Here is a 21,440-nt window from a genome sequence, read left to right on the forward strand (position 1 = left end):
ATTGAGTGTTGGAACGGTGTACTCATGCAATGCTCGTTGACGAGGTGGTGGATTAATTAGCTGACGTTGCTCTTGCTCGTTGACGATCTCTCCTGCCGCATTCGGTAAGCGCCCTTGGTCATCTCCCCTACGATTATCCTCTTCTTCCATTCGCATAAAAAGTACCTAAACAAAAATAATAAAAATAAACTAATTAAATAAAATAAATAAAATGGCTGAAGTAAGAAAAATTGCTCAAATTTAATATTAGGATAAATAAATAATTTAGCCGTATTCCCCGGCAACGGCGCCAAAAACTTGTTGGGTGCTAAATACCAACACGCAAGTGTACGTATCGCAAACAAGTAGTAAAGTAGACTCGTGAGAGTCGGATGTCAATCCCACAGGGAATACGCAAATTACCTAATCCTAAGTACCAAATCCTAACAATTATGATTTTTATTCAGCCTACGCAGGGTTGTCAATTTAATTAACTAAATAAAAGAAACTAATTAAGAAAACATTTAAACACGAGAAAATATCAATATAAAACGGATCTAGGATTTTATCTTCCCCCTATGCAAGAATTGCTCACCCGAAACCCCTCAATTATGCAATATATGATTCATGATTATTAACCCGAGACACTAATTTACTCATAACCCGCTGTCGCGTGTATTATGAGTCTATTATTCATAAACGATTCACTATATGTCTATGCAAACCAATTATGAATAAAGCATTAACTAACAAGTCTCGTAAATGGCTACCTAAGGTGATATCTGTATGTCTACGACACCACATGCAATTGACACACTCATCCGGTGAAAACTACTCGAAGGTTCTTCTACTTACCGTCTAATTATCAAAATAGCTCTGTCGAGTCAATCCCAATAATCACAGATAAAGCACATAAATTGATCAAGTTCATGCACTAACAATCATAACAAGTAGAAGAAATAATCATAAAATCATAATTGCATAATCTCAAGAAAAAGGGTTCACAATCCCTACATAGGGTTCCAACAAAATCCTAGATTAAAAACTTAGCTACGCATGTTCGTTACGAAAAACATAATAAAAACATAAAAAGAATAGATTAAGAAAAGATAGATAAAAGAAGAATTGTGATGAAGAGTTGTCAATTCTCCGTCTTCGATTCTTCGTTCTCTCGCTCCTCTCGCTCCAAGGTTGTGTCCAAAAATCCTTTGATTCTTGCTTGGTTTGGGCTTAAATAGATGTCCCAACTTGGTAGATGATTCTAGGTTTCCTTGTGTGTTTAAAAGTCCAAAATTGTCTCCAGCGTGATTTGGCACGGCCGCGCGAAAATCAGTGCAATTCTCGCACGGCCGTGCGAGAATCGCCAAACGTTCTGCCCAAATTCAGCATTTGGCACGGCCGTGCCAAAAATAGGCTAATTTTGGCACGGCCGTGCGGGCCTGTTTTCAGCCAATTTCAGCATATTTTTGATTATTTCACTTTTGGCCCATATTTTCTCCAAATTTGCAGTTTTGACCCCAAACTTTTCCAATTCTTCGATTTATACCTAAAATACAATAAATCAACTTTTTAAGCACCAAATATCGTTAAATCACACCAAAAGCTCAAATAAAAAGGTACGATAAAGTATAAAAATATATACTTAACAAACATTAATTAATTACTACTACCCAATACCCAATTATGAAAACCATGTGCTGAAATACTCACTCATTTTATGAATCCAAACTTTTGTTATTCCATACCATCTTACTATTTGATTGCATTAATATAAAATATCATTCTATCAAATATATATTTATATATACTAATATATTTGCACACCGACCTCAATTATTATTTGACCGACGTGTGTAGTGTTTTCAACCGACGTCAGAGTAAAAGGCCACGCAGTATCATTGCCGACACATTAAAAAAACGTTTCATTTTACTGCTAAATCCAAAATAACTAATTATCAAAAAAAAAAAAATCCAAAATAACTATTCCGCAGAATACAATACACAATTTTTTTACATAAATGAACCAAATTTACTAGTAGAAATGAATCAGCAAATCACAAATTATGAAATTAATGTACTTGTCCAGCAAATTGAAAATAATAAGCAACAACACCATTGTACAATTCCCTGTCGTGCAGTGTTTTTTTGTTACAAAAAGAATTAAGAAATTACAAACCGATTACTAAAAACAATTGAAACATTCATCATAAGATAAGAGTATCATACAAATTGATTCTATATGCATATTATATATTTATATATATCAAAAAATCACACGTACGCGTAAAGACTTTGATCCATTGTATCCTTGATCGATCTGCGTAATTAATCCATCTACTGCTCTGACGAAAGATCGATGATTTATTGGGGGACTAGAATAGAATGTAAGTTTAACACGGATCGGAACGGAGGATCATGATTGGCTTTTTTATAATCGGCGGCGGGCATCAGGCCTGGCACCGGTGCCGTCGTCGAAGTTTTTGGAGTAGTTGAAGGAATCGTAGCGGAATGTCTGGGGGAGACCGACATTGTCGGAGCCGACGAGCTTGCGGCGGAGCTGGGAAGTGACCTTGTAAAAGACGTGGCGCCAGCTGCCCTTGCTGTGGGTACCTAGGACGGCGGTTTCTTCCTCATTCATCTCCAGATCCGTGGCGAATGTTGGTTTTCGAGACAGGATCCAGCCGCATCCCCATTCCCACCACTTCCTGATCGAACCGCCGGCGTACTCCCCCATTGATGATATAGACTTGGAGCGGCGGAATGCCCATGCGGCGGCGGGGGAAGAGGACGACTGGATCTTCAGGTTTAGTGAGAGAGACGAGAGCCTCCGGCGGATTCCAGGAGTAATACTACTACTGCGCTCTTCTTTCGTTTGTGATTGTGAAAGCGGAAGCGATTGCTTTCGCTGCAGCTGGAACACGGAGCTCATTATCGATTATTATATATTCGAATAATATTAATTGAATTGATCGGAATGAATATCAAACTCTTAGCTTGTTGTGCCGAAAACTAGATACCTAATTAATTGGCCGGATCGGAAGAGAGAGAGAGAGAAGGGAGAAGAATTGAGAGATCTAGAGAGAGAGAGAAGGGAATAATGGTTGAATGTCTCAATCATTAACAGAGGAGAGAAAATGAAACAAAAAGGAGGTGAGATGTAATGCTCACAGCTGCGTTACAGCCTGTTTTATTCCAGGTTACAACACACACAACCATATGCGCTAGCTGTTACCTCCAATTTCTACTTTTTTTTTTATCCTTAATTTATTCATCCTAATTTAATCAACTACACTATTCTAATTCTTTCTTCCCCCTATCTTAGGAAAATTAAACATGACAATAATAATTTTATTGATTTTTTTTTTATAAACTTTTCAAAATATCTTTTCAAATAATTTGCTCTAAATATCATCAACATTTCTCACCGACTTTTTGGGTACCTGATTAAGTGCTTCAATTTGAATTATCCTAATTATTAATCACAAATTCGATTTAGATATTATGTTGAACGACCATCACTACGAAAACTTTAAACTTTTAATGAAATGTATCATCTAATATTAATATTTTGGGTTAGATACAAAAACACTCATGTACTATGAACTTTGTATCATATACCCCTTGTACTACACATAAATACAAAACCCCCCTCACATTACATTTTTGCCAAAATATGACAAAAATACCCGTACTCAAGCATATATATATATATATATATATATATATATATATATATATATATATATATATATATATATATATATATATATATATCCATTTTCCATTGTATATTTTACCATTTTCAGTCAATTCTACGTGGAAAATTTTGGTATTTATATTTTTTTTCTCCAGAACATCTAATTGCTTAGATTTTTTTAATTTTCTGAATAAAACTTTTTATTTTTGTCATTTTGAGTTTCTTCATTTTTTTTCTTCTTAAATATCTTCCGGTAGTTCAAACATCCTAATATTACAAACATCTTTACAATCCTATGATTGTTGAGAATTTGAACTACCGGAAGACATTTAAGAAAAAAAAATGAAGAAATTCAAAATAACAAAAATAAAATGTTTTATTCAGAAAATAAAAAAAAATCTAAGTAATTAAATGTTTTGAAAAAAAAAATCAAAATTTTCCAAGTAAAATGGACCGAAAATGTTAAAAAATATAGTGGAAAATGGCTCAAAAAAACTCTTATATTCATAAGTTTAGCAGGGGTATTTTCGTCATATTTGAAAAAATATAACAATAAGGGGGTTTTTGTATTTATGTGTAATACAAATGATATATGATACAAAGTCCATAGCACATGGTGTTTTTTTTTATTTAACCCTAATATTTTCAGTGAAATGAGCAAGTGTCGACGCGTGGAAGTTTGGGTTGTACATATTGTTTGCCGACACCTCCTAAACCGTGTCAAACTTATGCAATTATTATTTTATTATTATAAAAGGCTGCAGATATTTGCAAGACGAAAATTACTAAGTGCAAGACCTTACTTCATGCAAGACCAAAATATAAATAAATTTACTAAGATCAAGACTGGAAATTACAAATATAACCCCAATAATAATTTAGATATTATTAATTTAAATTAAGTTAATTGCTATTGCAAGACCAAAAAAAAATACAAAAAACAGAATAAAAAAAAAAAAGAAAAAAGAGAGGGAACTCACTCACCCAACAAAACACCAACATCTTCTTCTTCACCCTCATTTTACACATTTTTTTCCACAAAAAAATCTTCCATATTCTCCAAAACCCTTATCACATAAAACCCTCAAATCTTACTAAAACTTGAAAAGAAGGAGATTATGGATACACAAGACATAAATATGGAGGATTCTAATGTCGAAAAACACAAAGAGGTAAGAAATATTGTACTTTGTGATCGTTTTTCTCGTTTTTCGCACCTCATTTCACGTACAAAAAAATCGACATGTACAGGTCGAAATATCAGCTTTATATCGACACTGCAGTGTCGAAAATGTCAAAATAATTCGACACCCATTAACTGTCGAATTATATTGAAATTATCGACATTCTGGTGTCGATATTAAGCGGATATTTCGACGCTAGTGTGTCGAATTATCACTGTTACAATTGTGTAACCAATTTTCCGATTTTTCTTGCAGAGTTTTGTACCAGAAATTTGTTTAAACAATCGACACCAGTGTGTCGAAAATTTTCCAAAAAACCGACAAGTACAGGTCGATTTTTGTAAAACCGCAACTCCTTCAACATTAGTGCTACAATCGAACCCTAGAATCATCAACTATGTTCTAAAACGACTTGAATTCATTATTCTAACAATAAAATCATGTTTATCACATTTATTTCTCAAAAAAAAGTTAATTCAAAAAGTAATTTTTACTTGTTTTTCGTGAGATTGTTGCGGTGGGGTTGGGGCAACAACGGAGTTCAACGGCGACGGGCGACGGCGGTGGACTTCAACGGCGACGGCGACGACGACGGGGCGACGGCGACGGGGCGGTGGGCGACGGGGCGACGAACGGTTTTTTGCTGCAATTGATTTTTTTTGTTTTCTTCAATCTTCCCTCCTCGTTTTGATTTTGTCAATTCAATTTCTTTTTTCTTTTTGTTTTATTAATTTTTTTTTTAAATTGGTCTTGCAAAAGAAAATTAATAAAATAATTTTTTTTTGTTTGTATTTTATTAAGGTTATTATAGTCTTTTTATACTGAATTTAATAAAAAAAATTAAATTGGTCTTGCACTAAGTAAATTTCGTCTTGCAAATAGTCGCTGCCATTATAAAATTCTACTCGCAAAAAAAAAAATTCTGCTCATTTTGTTAAGCCTATCTATGTTGGGTCGTCTTAACTGGGCATATTTCAATGATTCAGATGTGGGCTTATGCCCAAAACGAGGATCTATTTACGTAAGATTTTGAGCTCGATTAAAAAATGATAAAATATGTACAAAAAATTAAGCTACTCAAGCTCATTTCGTGTTCGATTTGATTAAAATTTGTTTGAGTTCGAATCACTTGCTTATTAAACCAAACTCTAACACAATTTTAAAAACTCAATAAAAATTCAAACAAGTTTTGACAATCATGTGTGTTTGGTTCGATTCGACTATGAATTTTGTTACATGTCCATCCTTGTGGGGTAAATTCAATATAAATCTTCTAGATTATGAGAGATATTCTCTAATTTGTACTTGTTTTGTGCAAAAATACAGTTTTAGATGCACTACAATCTGATATTTGCAAGCCTAGAGACACATTTTATGATCACCTGTCTCAAAATGTAGAGCTCGAATGATGTAAAATTCGTACAAATTGGATATATTTTATATATAATCTAGAAGATTCTACTAAATTTAGTTCTGCAAGGATGGACGTGTAAGAAGATCCATATTTGATGGGTGATTGTAATTTCCAATTATGAAGATTTTTTTTTTCTTAATTTGACTTTACCTCAGGGAATGACCGTAATTTACTATTTTTTTTACTCATATCACTAATTTCTATTTATTTAAAAAAAAAAATAATCTTAGGCCATAATAATATTTGTTGAAATATGCCCCAATTGAATGGACCTGGAGTGACAATTTCCGGCGCAATAAAATTCAATAATGTTTTTAGGCCAAATTTGGTGGTCTTTCAAACATTTGTGCGTGTCTATATCGCCTTCTAGGCGGAGAGCACAAAATTACATTGAATAAGAATTAATGGAAACTTAGACAAATTTATTCAAATACAACACAGTGATACATTCTTTATTTCTCTTTAAAATAGTAAAGGCAGCAGAATATAAATAAATTGTACAAAAGAATAGACGACAAAGAAGAAATAAAAACATTATTATTAATCCCCTTTATTTACACGATTTGTATAATTTGAGTTCGTGTTTTAAAGTATGAGAGAGTAGTAAAACAGAAACAATGATCTCCCAGGATTTATATAGAGGGGATATCTTTGGTTGACCTGTTGTACTTCATATGGCTCTTGACAAGCTGGCCAGCTGCAATTGCTGAGAGCAGAGACAGCTCTCCAGCCAGAACTGAACCAGCAACAATGCACGCCAACTGCCTTGCGTTCGATCCTGGAGCCTCCATACACGCTCCCTTCACTCCAAGCAGGTTCAAACATGCCGACTGCGAAGCCAATTGGGTCCCACCTCCAACTGTCCCAACCTCAATCGAAGGCATCGTCACCGACACGTGAAGATCCTTCCCATCATTAACAGCTTCCATCATTGTTATGCAGTGGGAACTCTCAATATTTTGTGCAGGATCTTGTCCCGTCGCTATGAACACTGCTGACACAATATTGCTAGCATGAGCATTGAACCCACCCAGAGCTCCTGCCATGGCCGAACCCGTCAGGTTCTTGAGCATGTTCAGCTCCACCAATGAAGCTACATCAGTCTTGAGCACCTTCTTCACAATCTCCTCCTTGATGATGGCCTCGCACACAACCGATTTTCCCCTCCCTTCAATCCAGTTCACTGCAGCAGGTTTCTTGTCCGAACAGTAGTTGCCAGAAATTCCGATAACGTCCATGTCAGGGAACTGGTTGTTGAGGAAGTCTATGACATTCTGGACACCTTTAGAGACCATGTTCATCCCCATGGCATCCCCTGTGCTGCAAGTGAACCTCATATACAGGTTCTTACCCGCGATGGCACACCTGATGCTCTGAAGCCTGCCGAATCGGCTGGAACTGTTGAATACAAGGGACAAGGCCTCGAAATTGAGAGGATTCTCAAGGAAGAACTTCAATTCTGCAGCCCTCTTTGCCGTGCCGAATCTGACAACAGGAGCCCTTGTCATTCCATCCTTGAGGAGGACGCTGGTGGCTCCTCCAGAGGCATAGATGGCCTTGCAACCTCTGTTTGTGCTTGCCACCAGGCAACCCTCCGTCGTGGCCATGGGAACCGAGTACTCCCTTCCATCCAACAATAGCGGTCCTGCAATCCCAACCGGTATCTGAACGTAACCCACGGGCATTTCACAACACTGTCCCAGTATGGCCTCGTAATTGAAGCCTTCCAGTGGCAATCCGGTGAGGGATTTGCCGGTGATACGCTGCAAGGCCTCACGGCGGATGACGGCGGCGCGGCGGCAATCTCCGAGCTTCGATTCTAGGGAATATGAGGGGGTCTTGCCCTCCACCACCGACTTGACTATCTCCTCGTCCTCCTCGGAGGAAAGGGGAATGGCATCATCATCAATGATTTTTTTGTTGAGTCTGGGGGATGAAAGAAGCTTACAATCGTCGGATTGAGCGGCGCAGGGGACGGCACGTGTATCCTCCTTGAGCATCAATCTGTCGTAATCGATAATTTCGTCTTCATCCATAAGATCTTCTTCATCGGAAGAGCGGGGAATAACGAGGGATTGGACAAATCCGATACCGAAGAAGCCGAGGAGATAGATGAAGGAGGCAACGAAGGTGACGATGGCGGCGATCTCAGAGAGGGTGACGACGTGGAGGGGGGTGGAGTTACGGATCTTCTCTCGCCATCGGAGGAGCAAATAATAAACGACGGAGAAGAAGAGAGTGAAGAATACCGCATTGGTGAGGTATAGAGGGAGGGGGAGTGCGTCGGAGGCCTTGACGGAGTCGGAATCCTTGCGTTGGTCAACGGAGGCACCTTTCATCGATCGGCGGCGGGCTTCCATCCTGTCAATATCACTGGTGAAATTGATAATGAAAGAAAGGGGGATGGAGTGTGGGGGTGAACTGTAACTTGGATTCACCCTTTCCCGGCGGCGGATCGAGAAAAGGGGAAGAAGGAAGAGGAGATGAATGTATGTATGTATAGCTCTATTAATAATGTTAATTGGGAAATTTTGGAGGGGTGAAGGATAAGTGAGGAGGTATTAGTTATTATATAGAAGGAATAAATAATGTAAAATAATAAATGAGTTTGAATTATTTGGTTTGTACGTAGAAAATGAGATGCGTAGGCTGTTTCCTTTGAATTCCGGTTTTTGGCTCCACTCATGACTCCTAATTTTCATTTATTAATTAAAAAAGTAAAAAGAAAACGTTTTTTCCCCCACTCCAATTTTGACTACTTTACCACATCCAATTCCATTCTAATTTTATTATTATATATTTGCTGCCAAAACGCCGTGTTCCAAAAAAACATGTCTCAGGTACAATTCCACTATTATAAATAATTCTATTAAAAAAGAAATTCAAAATGAAAGTGATTGGATTGGATTTAAGCAATGCATCTTCTGTATCAATTTTAATTTCCAATCAAATATAATTCAGTAATGGTGGGAACCAAACTTAAAATGTGATCATTTTTCTGTGGTGAGATTTGGACTGCCGTAATAATAAATAGGGAGATTTGTTAATGGAGCTGTCCGTTGCCGCTGATTTCAACGTGGAAAATATTATTGGTATTGAAATTATTGTTACAAAATTAACTTTATTGGACTAGAGAAATACTTGCAATAATTTATCTATTTGGAAATTAGTTTTTTTGACTCTGGTTCATGGCGTTCACAGTATGCTTAATTAATTATTCACAGACCACAATACCTGACTTTTTTGGTTGTTAATATTTGGTCTCAGTTGGCCGGCGCCAGTTTTCTTCAATTTATTTATTTTTTATATGAAAATTATGATATACTCCCTACTTTCTAAAAAATATATTTGATTAGATGTAAGATCTAACAGTAATTAATAATATTAAAATATCTGGTAAGCTAGCTATAACTGACCTGAATAAACTTAACGGCGAATGAAGACCGCCATCATTAAAATTTCTTGTCTTTTGAACCCACACGACTTTATTTCTTTCCTCATCACGTGATGTTTACTGCTGAAACTTCTCTCATAACATCCACTTCATACTTTTAAGTTTTGATAATAAGGTAAAAACTTAAATGAACTTTAAAAAATATGTGTTTTCTTTTTTCATAAGAAAAATTGATTTTTACAAGAATCGTACAGAAAATTAACAAGTTAGAAAGAACATTTACAGCAAAACTATGCATCAATATAATCAAGAACAGAAAATCAAGTGCTGAAATAAATGTTTTCTACTCCAATGTAATTAAATAAAATAAAAAACATTTTGCCTTTAGATCCAGTGTACCTTGTATCGTATGATGCAAAAATGAGGGTTTGGTTAAAACTCAAAGTTATTTACTGTATATTGAACAAAACGTCACTTCATTACTATTGGACCTATACATGACCGAAATACGCTGCTTAGAAGTCGCTGCACTTCAAGTGAACAATGCTCACTTCGAACAAGATCTGTCAACAAAGGAAATAACTGCGACACATACTTTGTAAAACAATCAGTTTCTAGACTAGATAAGATCCTCATCACTGTTAGAACTAAAGGCGTGCGTGCTGCCAACTCCTCCTTCTTGGCTGAGCCTAATGGCAGAAAACAGTGTACCTCAGCCTTTTTTATGCATCCAAATCCACTACATTCAAGGTATCTCCGCAACACTATCTTACATACAGACACAAGCTCTGCTTCAACATTCTTCTCCTCCGGCAAAGATGGACTGTTCATGAGTAAATCGTGCAGAAAGTTCAAGTAGTTGTTGTAAGCCTCGTTTTCAAAGTGAACCAGGGGTGGATCGGAAATCTCCAGGATAGTGCATATTTTATCTAACTTAACCAGTAATGCTGTTTGAGAGTTCAATTCATGGGAGTGAGATGACATTGATGAATATATTTCAACAAGGATACTGACAATGTTTACAGATAAGAACTTCCAATGCATCTTGTAAAGATCACTCACCACCTGTGAGCAAGGAGAATAATATAAGTCAGGAATGAAATTTCTAGCAAAATATTCAAAATCAACCAATTTGAGACAAGTAGGATTATGTTTTTCTTTTTGGTGGGATAACTAGCATTCAGCTACCCTTGCGTCTCTCATATTCTAATATCTATTTAGCAAACAGGTATGAATACATCACCCAAAGTTGACAAGGTTATTCACAATGATATTTTGGAAATGGACAGAACTTCTCCGATCATAACTTCTACTATTGGTTACTGCTATGGATGATATGATAATACATGATTTTAGATGACATGGTCAATCAACACAATATCTAACAAGTAGCTGGTCCGTATTAAAGGATTCTCCTTTGTAGTTAGGAGATGGTCATTCAACACAAGATCCATGTTATGTCGTCAGTCCTTATAGTCATAAAAATTCTTAAAGAACTAAAACAAGAATAAAGATCGTCATCTTAGTCCTCCAAACATGTATATGAAGAAATCAAAGGTGTTGTGAAGTGGAATAGGCTGTGTTTAACATGTTGAGCTCGTCATACTGTGAATAACATAGTTATAGCAGAGTCTTTGCAACTGAGAACATGTCGGACAACTATAGATGTGTCGGCATAGTTAGTATTAATCATACAAATTATACACATACATATGAGAGAGAGAGAGAGAGAGAGGTAAGGAGAACCTGTATAATAAGTAGCTGAAGAGCTATATGTACTTTCATCCTTGAAATAATATAAGCGGCAGTTTGCAGGTTGTCATCCTCAGAACCATCTTTAATTACTCCACGGCCAGAAGAGGATTCTATTTCATCATTGGGACGAGTAACATCAGGTATCTCAATGGTGTCCATGGTTTTCAAAAGCTTTACAAAACCAGGCAAACTGGATCCAGCAGCTTCTCTCAAACATAGAAAGATATCTCGCCAATCATCTTCTGAAAGTTTACCTCTCAAATCAGCAGCCAAACGCATCAAAGCAGCCACCCCTGCACTCGAGGGACCTTGACCTTGACTTCTTATGAAACCCACCAATATGGATACCACTTGATGCAGTTGGGCCCTCACCAAATCAAAGAACTGGACAAACAAATCGATGAGACACTCCGCTGCCACTACAGACGACTCAGAGTCCCATATACTCCCACCATCAGGATGTAAGGGTCCAGAAACTGGGGAAAAGCAACCCTCCTCCTTATAAGCCTCTTTACTATCCAACGGGAAACCGAATATTGGAAAGATCTCACATTTGAAAATATTTGCCCAAAATGACTGGGTGAAAAGGTGACCGTGGTCCTTCAAAATATTAAAGAGAACTTCCAAAGCACTTTTTCTGATGGCTGCTCTAGGATCTGATGTCAATTTAGATAACCCTGAAATATTATTGAAAAATATGTTCAGACGCTAAACTGCACAAGTACTAATGAATTGAATTTGTTCCCCACCAAGGGAGTGAGGTGCAGATGGGAAAATGATGTCACTTATTTAAGAGAAACAAACAACCCATACAAATGTTCATATCTGGATATTTTTTATGGTCTGCATCTGTATTCAAGTCAAACAAACCCATGAGAATTTTATGGACACTCAGATTGTAGGAGTTATGCTGAAGATACAAACATCTAGATCAGATAAATACAAGAGTGTGCTCTAGCTCCACACTGATTTTAGTAATTCTCAGTTCAAATTCAATACCTGAGAGTAAAGGAACCCAGAAAGACATATTGTCATCCTTTTCTACACATGTTTCACCATCCAAAGCACTGTCCTTCACTATTGGAACGCATGAATCATCCCCCTTACTTTTATCATTGGAAGCAAGTCCACCATCTGCAAGTTTGACAGCACAGAACCGGAGAAAAGCAATAGCATTGAGGCTGACATCACTGTTGAATCTACTATTTGTGAATGTGATGAGGCATTTAACACAATCAGTAAAAGTCAACGCTTCTGTCTCAGTTATGTAGGGAAAATATTCTCTCACTATTTTTTCCATTGTTTCAAAAGCCAATAAAACTATGCTCTTCCTTTCATCAGCTGCAGCTGCTGTGAACACCTGCAAATGTAGAACAGTATATCTGATAGGCAAACTTTCAAGTATGAGGAGTATAACAGTGTAAAGTCTTCAGAAGAATGTTTTAAAGATTATGATCTGAAAAGAAGTTGCAATCTTAAAGAATTTTTTTAAACATTTACGACACTTATTCATTGGGCTGTCGCTACAATCCACACCTTCTAATACAATCAGCTATAATCACACAGAATTTCAAGATAAAGCCACACTGGAGGCTGACAAGTGACTAAAACAAAAACTTTTGTGGCATTCCAGTGGAGGTATTTGAAGAATAAAATATCAGCTGTGAGAAAAGACCAAGTTATAGAGTCAGCTGGTCCTGTTACAGTATAAAGAAAGCCAGAAGTATCCAAACTCCAACCATACCAACACCATATACAGTTAAAAACAACCCACACCATATACCCACCACCACCATGTGCACAAAACAAAACTAAGTGAAGAACTTGAACTGTGGAAAAAAGAATGACATAATTAAGTGCTCACTTGAATACAGAAAATGTGGACTCTACTGATCAGAAAATTAAGTAAAATCTATGTACATGTAAAGGAAACATTACCATGAAAACACTTTTCCATCCAGATTTTATGTTATTGACCCGGCTGAGGACCATTTGCGAGATACATCGAACTATTAACTCTTTGATCTCTGTCGAACAACTTTTTTGCATCACAACGGCAAATGGTCTCAAAAATTCATTTTGGAAGTTATAGTTTGCCAGTTCTTCTCGCTCCAGGAATTTCGAAGCGAGCTGCCGCAGCGAATCCATAACAAAGATTGCAACAGAGAGATTTTCTGACAGACCAACTGCCACAAAAAAATCTGACAGGACACTCCATATCCGAGACCATACAAGCCTTATGCGATTCATGTTGTAGTGCCTACAAAACAGAAGCATCAAATGGTTTTTTGAACTCCAATCTCGAATTTCTCGAGCATATTAGTAAAGACTGAAGCATCACTTCAAAATCGGGAAAGAATCTTACGCAACTTCCACGATTTTGGTGAGGCTAAACACACGTGGATCGGTTGGAGACTGCAGTTCCGACATTGAGACTTTGCAGAGGGCCTTTACAAAAGCTACTATAGCCTCACTGTTTAACCTCTGGCTATGAGCAAAAATGTGGTTTAATTCAAAATTTCCTATTTGATCAAGCAAATACAAGTTTGAAATGAAGTTATTGATCTGCTCTGAAGAAACAAGACCGGGGGATTTTACTCCGGCAGAGGTGCTATCATAAGAGCCACCTCGAACAACTGCCATTACAGCTGGATTCTGGAGTGTTCCTTTCTTCTTCAACGACGGATAATTCGCATTATTTTTTGTTCTATCTTCAGATTCAGAATTACTTGTATTAAGAAAGGATGCATCAGAAGGTGCTCCCTCTCCCAAGAGCTGCAGATGCTCAAATCGGGATAAGCATGTCAAAATATGTTCCCATGCTTCCTGGAGGTTATTTCCATCTTCGATAGCAATTGATATGATAGCCTGCCAAAACAACAGAGTTTTCTGCAGTCACTTCTATAGCAAGGGGAAACAGCATTATTTTTCAAAGTAAAATGATGAACTCATACAAGCAAGCACTAACTGCACAAAATTTCTTGAGCATACATGAGACACTAATCATCAATAGTTTAACCCCAAGGGTGAAATGGACAAATACCTTGACAGCATCTACATTTTTCTGCTTCATATCTGCAGCACAATGGAGGTAGGTAAACTTAGCCACAGTGGTAACGAAAGCATCTCTCTGGGTCTGCATACCCATCATAGAAGTAACATGCACAGCATGTCGAATTCCCTGCAAACACTGAGAAGTAGCTTCCTTGTCATCACTCTGGTCCAGAGTAACACTAAATGCAGCAAGCATTGGGCCCCAGCAAACTTCAACCATGAACCTCAATATTGTAGGATCTAGTACAGCATAGTAAACAATCCTGCATCCGGAAAAAAAAAAAAAAGATTGAAAGCATATGCGTAGTGGGTGGCATACCAGAAAACTAACAGAAAAAGAAACAAGCATCATAACCTAGCAAAATTATCATGCTTAGAGGAGATTATCCCTCTCAAACTGCATGTAGTAACCACTTTCCACTGATAGACATCCATATAGGCATTTCAATTTCATATTCCAGGTAGGTCCTAACTAGTCTACAATAAACAGAGGAAGGATCATCCTGCTCAAACTACCGCTCTCCAGTCTCCACTGACAAACACTGATAGAGGTATTTTCTTATTCCAGGTCTAAGGTTCTAATTAGTCTAAGCAAAAATAATCAAATAGAGGCAAAAAGAAAGTGAGCCTATTATGTGGAAGCATGATCTTACTCTGATTTGGAAGATTTTGCTTTAAACTGCTCTTGGATATGCTTTAGTAAATTTCTGTTTGCACTCAATGGTTTTTCTTCTGTCTGCTTCCATACCAGATTGAGAATGCCATCCAAGCCCAGCAGCTTATTCAGGCTGTTTCCTTGTTTGCTTTGGGGAACAGAAGACTCAGCTTTCATCTTAATCTCATTTTTCACGATTTGATCGTACAGCGCCCCCAAATAATCTTCAGGTAGATCTTTGCCATCATCAATCCCTCGGTTATTCCGGATGAAATCAGCTTTGGTCATCTTAACAAGCCAAATTCAATCTCAATAGTCAGAAATAAGATCGTACTTAATGCGGCGGTAATAAACTAATATCTATGGATAAAGGATAAACCAATCCAGTATGAGCATAACATTGAACAGTTTTAAGTTCCAAATGTTCCCAACTTCCTACGAAACCAGTTAAAAACTAGAATGTATGAGATCCACCTATATTATTTGGTATAGGATCCCAAGATAAGGATACTTGAACATTGTCGGATATCATAATTCTTGCTGCCCTTTCTATTTTTAAGGTTGAACCAATATCAAATGTAATTGGAGTTTTCAAAATTTTAGACGCACAGAAGACTACTGACTTCATAACTTTGTCATTATATTAGTGAATCACTCAATGTATTGTATTGCAGAATGAAGAAGTTGAAAAAATACTAAATCCTAAATAATCAATTGAAATTTATGCCCTGGGATTGATTTTAGTTTAAATGTCAAGAAAGCTAATGGCGTGCAGGATTGTCATTGATTAAAAAGGGCATAAGATAAGGGTGAACTACCACAAGGGGGAGATTTACCATTACTAAAGGCTAAAGCTGCATAATGACTCAGCTTTCGTTGGCCTTTATTTGGTTTATAGTCCATGGTTTTAGCAGATAAAATTGGCTTGGAGTTGAAATGCGGAGAAGAATCATACCCAAGATACAGTTCTAGAAAGTTTATTTCGAAACAAAAGGATTTAAGATTTAGTCGAATAAGACTGAATACATTGAGTGTAATTCTAATATAATTTGGACTACATGCGTAGGAATAGCGGAAATCAAGAAATATATTCAATGTCTATGGTTAAGAACCACTTTTTATATTATCTTGCTATTTAACACCAACTAAAGAAAAAAAAAGGAGATATCAGTACAACGGTTATAAACCTATCATTTTTGTTGTATAAGGCTGATCTGTTGCATAGTCAATCAGTTATATAGGAATACTGCAGAAAGAAAGAAACTAAGACGAGAATAGCAACATATACGCGGCTATTAAAACTAGCCAAAATAAGGATGAAGGCATTTGATTTAAAAAATATTAATCCCAAATTACATTGTATGAAATTTAACCCTTGGAGATTGCACTGGGACACAGTGAAAAGGGATATGTAATCCATGTAACCTAGGTTTTATTGAATTTATATGAGTAAATTGATGAGAAAATCTCATGCAAATAAGGAAAGATTCTCTGGAAGAGTTTAAAATATCAACAGTTTATAAACTGATGAAGATGATAATTTATGCAAAACCTTTTGAAGTTAAACTTAAAGGAAAGCAGGGTATTAGTGACGCTTTCACCCTCAATATTTATAAAATTTACTTTTAACTGTGTAAGAAACTAACAATATCCAGTTGTTGGCATAACGGGAAATACTTAAATTAATCTAAGAATTTTTATTAGGTAGCACGACATATGGACTATCAAGTAAAGGAAGTGGAGTAAAACTAATTTGATACTTTAAGGAATAATTGCAGAACAGAAGAGAAAACTCAAAATTTTAGAGCAAGGTATCTGAAACACACCTTATCCTTTACCATACTATTATGGGCATCAGTATTGAGCATTATAACCGAGTAAGCAAGCACGTAGGCCGTATCTGCACTTGTGAATGAGTTCGGATTGCATTTACAATAGCGTTCAGCAAATTTTTCCATGATGCGGTCAATCTTTTGTGCTTCTCCAGGTAACCTAAATCCTCTTAGAAAGAATCTGATTGCATCACCAAAGCCCATGTTTTCAAAGTTGAAGGAATCTACATATGCATGCATAACTTTTATAGAAAACTCCTCTCTTTCACCAAAATAATCGCCAATCATACTTTCATTCAGGCCAGATGCACTTTTGAGAAAAGAAGCCACTTCTTCAGGAGAGCTGCCAATTTTTTTGGTGCTTATTAAGAACTCGATCCCCTTGGAAGGTTTTCTATTGAACAGTGCAACACCTTTCTGCATTGATCCCATTGACAAAAATATCAGAGTAAACCATGACATTCTAATATTGTTACCTAAATGAAAGACTACAAAATTGTAGTATTAGTAATTAATACACATAAAACCATTTTATGACACTCAGCACGCTAAATCGCCAGTCAATAAAAACTTATTCTGCAAAAGAATTCATGAGGATATAGATGAATTCGCTTGGAAGTATAATTGATAAGCAAACCTGAATTTCTATCTTATAAGCTCTACGCTGCTCCAATGTTGCAGCATTGCTAAATTCAGAATTTGCTTCTGGGTGCAGCTCATAATCAGCACTGTTTGCATCTTCGAGGTAAGTGTGATTCTCAGTCAAATTTTCACTGTCAAAAGATTTTGGTGGGTTAAGTTCTCCAACTTTCAGCTGCTGGTCCATCCATGATCCCATTGACTTGATAATTCTAACCAGGCATTTTACTGATTCGTGACGAAACGTCATATCTTGGCCAGGAGACAAAGAAGTAACTGAGCCAGGTGGTGGACCTAGTGCAGTTTTCAGAAGCCCATTGACAGTCCTGCAATTATCATAAGAAATTAATGGGGTTGGCAATCATATTTACTACAACATTAAGCTGCTAGAACAACAGAAAAACAACTAAACAAAAACTGGTGCAGCTAAATCTACATAGGATGGGAAGATAAATAATTTCAGGACAAAGGAAAAGCAAAAGGAAAATCTAAACCTAATCTTCTGTACCTTTCAAATATGTTTGGAGCGTCCACATCACAGTCATAGTTGACAAAAGCATCAACAATAACCTGTGAATCCTGAGAGATTTTATCCAGTAAACTCAAAACAGTCATCTTCTGTAGGAAACTAGGTTGAAGGACATTCTCCAGTACACGAAGAATCAGCATGGGAAAAAAAACTCCAATCTCTGATTTCAATCCAGACCTAAATTTCGATAGTAGGTTCCAAAATATTGAACAAAGAAGTTGAAAAACAGTCATAACAGACAGTGCACTGTTCTTCAACAGTGACATGCATAGATATTGCTTGACCGCATTAAGAAACCTGTTAAGAAAAGAACATATTAGCTATCTCTACAAAACATCATGCTCCTCGTTTACAGGAAAGAAAAATCATATTCAATATTCCTGAGAACGATTTAAGAAATTAAGATTATCCATCTTCAAATTCATTTTACAGTCCAGCTACATCATTATATGTTTTCTCCTGACCTTAATAGTTGAGATTTCATCCTCTTCACAGGAGCATTAGTCTTATATTGATCTAATGTATTTGAAACTACTAGAAGTTGTCCTTTTTTGCAGGCAATTCCTCCGGTTTAACATGGTTAATAGTGGTTATTCAAGACATTCGACTTAATTGAATATTCGAGACATATATGTTGTACAACTTGATTCAATAGCAGGTATCTAGAGAATAAGAAACTTTCTACAAGTTAGCACTTGCCTCTCATTGGTACACCAGATTGGACCTGCATTGCCAGTGATGACGTTCAAAAGCTCTAGAGAGAGAATTTTTCCTCTCAAAAGGATCTGATCATCGGGATTCTCCTGTGACGAAAATTTCATAGATAATTTGCATAAATTCTTGTAGAGCATAAAACCATCCTCTCTAATCTTACTGTACCCGTCGAGTTCGGCAGCCTCCTCAGCAGATTTACCATACTCTTCACCAGCACCGGCTTTTTCTTGCAGATCCAAGGACAACTTTACATTAGGAGGGTTATCCTTGGCCTCGACAATTTCACTGATGAAGTTCTGGGCAAACTGTATAGAACTTCCTTCGTTAAGATTCCTATCAGCAAACTCCAGCAATTCGAATACAGAGACAGTCTTGAAATCAACTAGCATTGAGTTATGTTCGACCCTGGTGAAAACAATAATCATCATCTGAGCAAGAACAGCCTTGGCACAGATCTGGTTGGTGCCACTATGACCACCTAGGTACACATTGTAGCAGGACCTAACGACATATACAAGGCAATCACCGCGGATATAGATGCACGGGGATCGGACAGCAGATAGCAGGACCTTGAGCACGGCAAGCTCAATGGACTCATCATCTAGGGAAGCACATTTGCAGACGGAGTCAATGAGACGGAAAATAATCGAGGAATTATTATTATTATTATTATTATCATTGATTTCGCAGCCACGGATGAGACCGAAGGAAAAAAGTCGGAAGGCGCAATCGAGAGCAGGCTCGAGAACCTTGGGGTAGGCCGACTCAAGGGCCATGATGAGAGGCTGAAGCAGAAGATCAGCATCGGAAGAAGATAGGCCGTAGAGCGGGGAGCATGAGGTGGGATCGGAGGGATCATCGGACAGAGAGTCGAGCTTGTCTAGGACAGATTTACAGGTAGATACGAGTTGAGAATGTTTCCTCCATGCCACATTCTTGATGATCTTGTCCAATGAAGGACCAAGCACCCACCCACACCGGGACGCACCACCTAGGGTTTGCGACGCAGACATCGCTCCACCTTACATTCAGCGCTAGCTAGCTGCCTGGCGAATCAATTCCTCGCCGGCGATGTGGAATAACATACGGCCTGAATTATTATAATAAGCAAAAGAAAGAAGAAGAAGAAATTTTCAAATGGTGTATAAGCTGCATCAGCATCTGTGACAGTGCGGATCGATACATGCGATAATCGGGGTTCGGATCCGCCTTTTCTTACCTTTCTTCTCTCTTCCTTGCTCGAATCAATTTATTTTTCTTTCTTTGCTAACCGGTCAACAGGAAATGAAATCTAAATATTTTTATTTTATTTATTTCATTGATTACATTTTTTGGAAATTACATTTACTGTAGGATCAAATTATATTTTGGAAATCTTTTTTAAAAAATAATTTAAAATTAAATACGCAATTTGAATTGTAACAGCGTCAAAAATAATACACTCTTTAGTATTCAAATCTGAAATACTATTCATAGAACAATTTTTACCGTCTTGCAGTGCGACTTTATTTCATTTGTAACTTTTCTTTAAAAAATTCAAAATCCTCTCAAATTCTATCTAAGGTCCTTCGAGTTCTTGCGTATTAAACGAGCAATTCAACAACGATTTAAGGTAAAATTCGAACTCGAAATTATTAACCCAATGTTTTATAGTAGTATATTAACAAATTTCGTCGAAAATCTATACGTTTTCAGTATTTTGAAAACATTCGAAACTTTTCGGAAAAAAATTACGTTTCGTGTAAGAACTCACGAAATTAAGGGGCTAATTTCGTGATTTTTTCCACGAAATTAGCTTAATTGTTTGTTTTTCTTACGTTTCGTGCACAATCATACGAAACAAAAGCTTACATTTCGTGAGATTTCTCACGAAATGTAAGCTTGTGTTTCGTATAATTGTGCACGAAACGTATGTGTTTTGGCAGTTTTACTGTCATTTCGTGGAAAAAAACACGAAATTAGTTCTTGTATTTCGTGTGTTCTTAACGAAATGTAAGCACTAATTTCGTGTGTGTTTTCCACGAAATAGCTGCATTCAGTTTTTTTTTTAAGATTTGTTTTATTTATTATTATTATTTAGACTGACGTTAATAGTGTTTTATTTAACAGATGGCAGGCAAAGGGAAATCAAAGGCAATTATGCGAGCAGTTTGTGAAGAGGCTGAACATCAAGAGCGCGAGCGCATGACTATGTCTACACGACGTAGGCGAGAGGCTGAGAGAGCTGGTGAAGCCAGATCATCAGTTCCACATCCCGTTGTTGGGTCTTCTCGTGCTATGGAGGAGGAGGAAGAGGAGGATGCTGTGGACCCCGTTCACGAGACGAGGTTGTAGCTCGTGGAGATCGTGTAGGCCGAGGACGGGGCCGTGGAGGTCGTGGTGGTCGAACTCATACTCGAGTCAATCCGGATGTGCTAGATGGTCCATTTCCCGGTGGCCCGCGGGATTCGTCTTTGATACCGAGTTTCAAGTCGCACGTAGCGGCATATATTTGGAGGGGAGAAGTAAGTTAATTACTCGTTTTAATTTTAATATTATAACTTTTGTATCTTATATTAAAATACTTTTATAGTTAATTAATATGTTTTCTAAAT

At 37.1% G+C, this 21,440-nt stretch overlaps 3 protein-coding genes across 3 annotated transcripts; all 3 read right to left on the reverse strand.

Annotated features, from left to right (window-relative positions):
• Window positions 1-2,069: 2,069 nt before the first annotated feature.
• On the reverse strand, window positions 2,070-3,006 carry LOC105954671 (uncharacterized). Its single transcript, XM_012978345.2, has one exon. The coding sequence runs from the start codon at window positions 2,906-2,908 to the stop codon at window positions 2,408-2,410; it is 501 nt and encodes a 166-aa protein (XP_012833799.2). The 5' UTR covers window positions 2,909-3,006; the 3' UTR covers window positions 2,070-2,407.
• A 3,669-nt stretch (window positions 3,007-6,675) lies between these two features.
• Window positions 6,676-9,035, reverse strand: HMG2 (3-hydroxy-3-methylglutaryl-CoA reductase 2). The gene has a single exon (XM_012978346.2). The coding sequence runs from the start codon at window positions 8,632-8,634 to the stop codon at window positions 6,907-6,909; it is 1,728 nt and encodes a 575-aa protein (XP_012833800.1). The 5' UTR covers window positions 8,635-9,035; the 3' UTR covers window positions 6,676-6,906.
• Window positions 9,036-9,996: 961 nt separating this feature from the next.
• LOC105954673 (SEC7-like guanine nucleotide exchange family protein) lies at window positions 9,997-20,264 on the reverse strand. Its single transcript, XM_088814565.1, has 11 exons — window positions 18,832-20,264; window positions 18,112-18,429; window positions 17,602-17,929; window positions 16,959-17,381; window positions 15,131-15,420; window positions 14,467-14,740; window positions 13,789-14,291; window positions 13,362-13,683; window positions 12,423-12,783; window positions 11,415-12,100; window positions 9,997-10,733 (listed from the first exon to the last, which is right to left on the reverse strand). The coding sequence occupies exons 1-11, from the start codon at window positions 19,857-19,859 to the stop codon at window positions 10,140-10,142; spliced, it is 5,127 nt and encodes a 1,708-aa protein (XP_088670691.1). The 5' UTR covers window positions 19,860-20,264; the 3' UTR covers window positions 9,997-10,139.
• Between the last annotated feature and the right edge of the window lie 1,176 nt (window positions 20,265-21,440).

Source organism: Erythranthe guttata, chromosome 14 (assembly GCF_056151865.1).
Source record: "Erythranthe guttata isolate IM_541 chromosome 14, IM_541, whole genome shotgun sequence".
Lineage (NCBI taxonomy): Eukaryota > Viridiplantae > Streptophyta > Magnoliopsida > Lamiales > Phrymaceae > Erythranthe > Erythranthe guttata.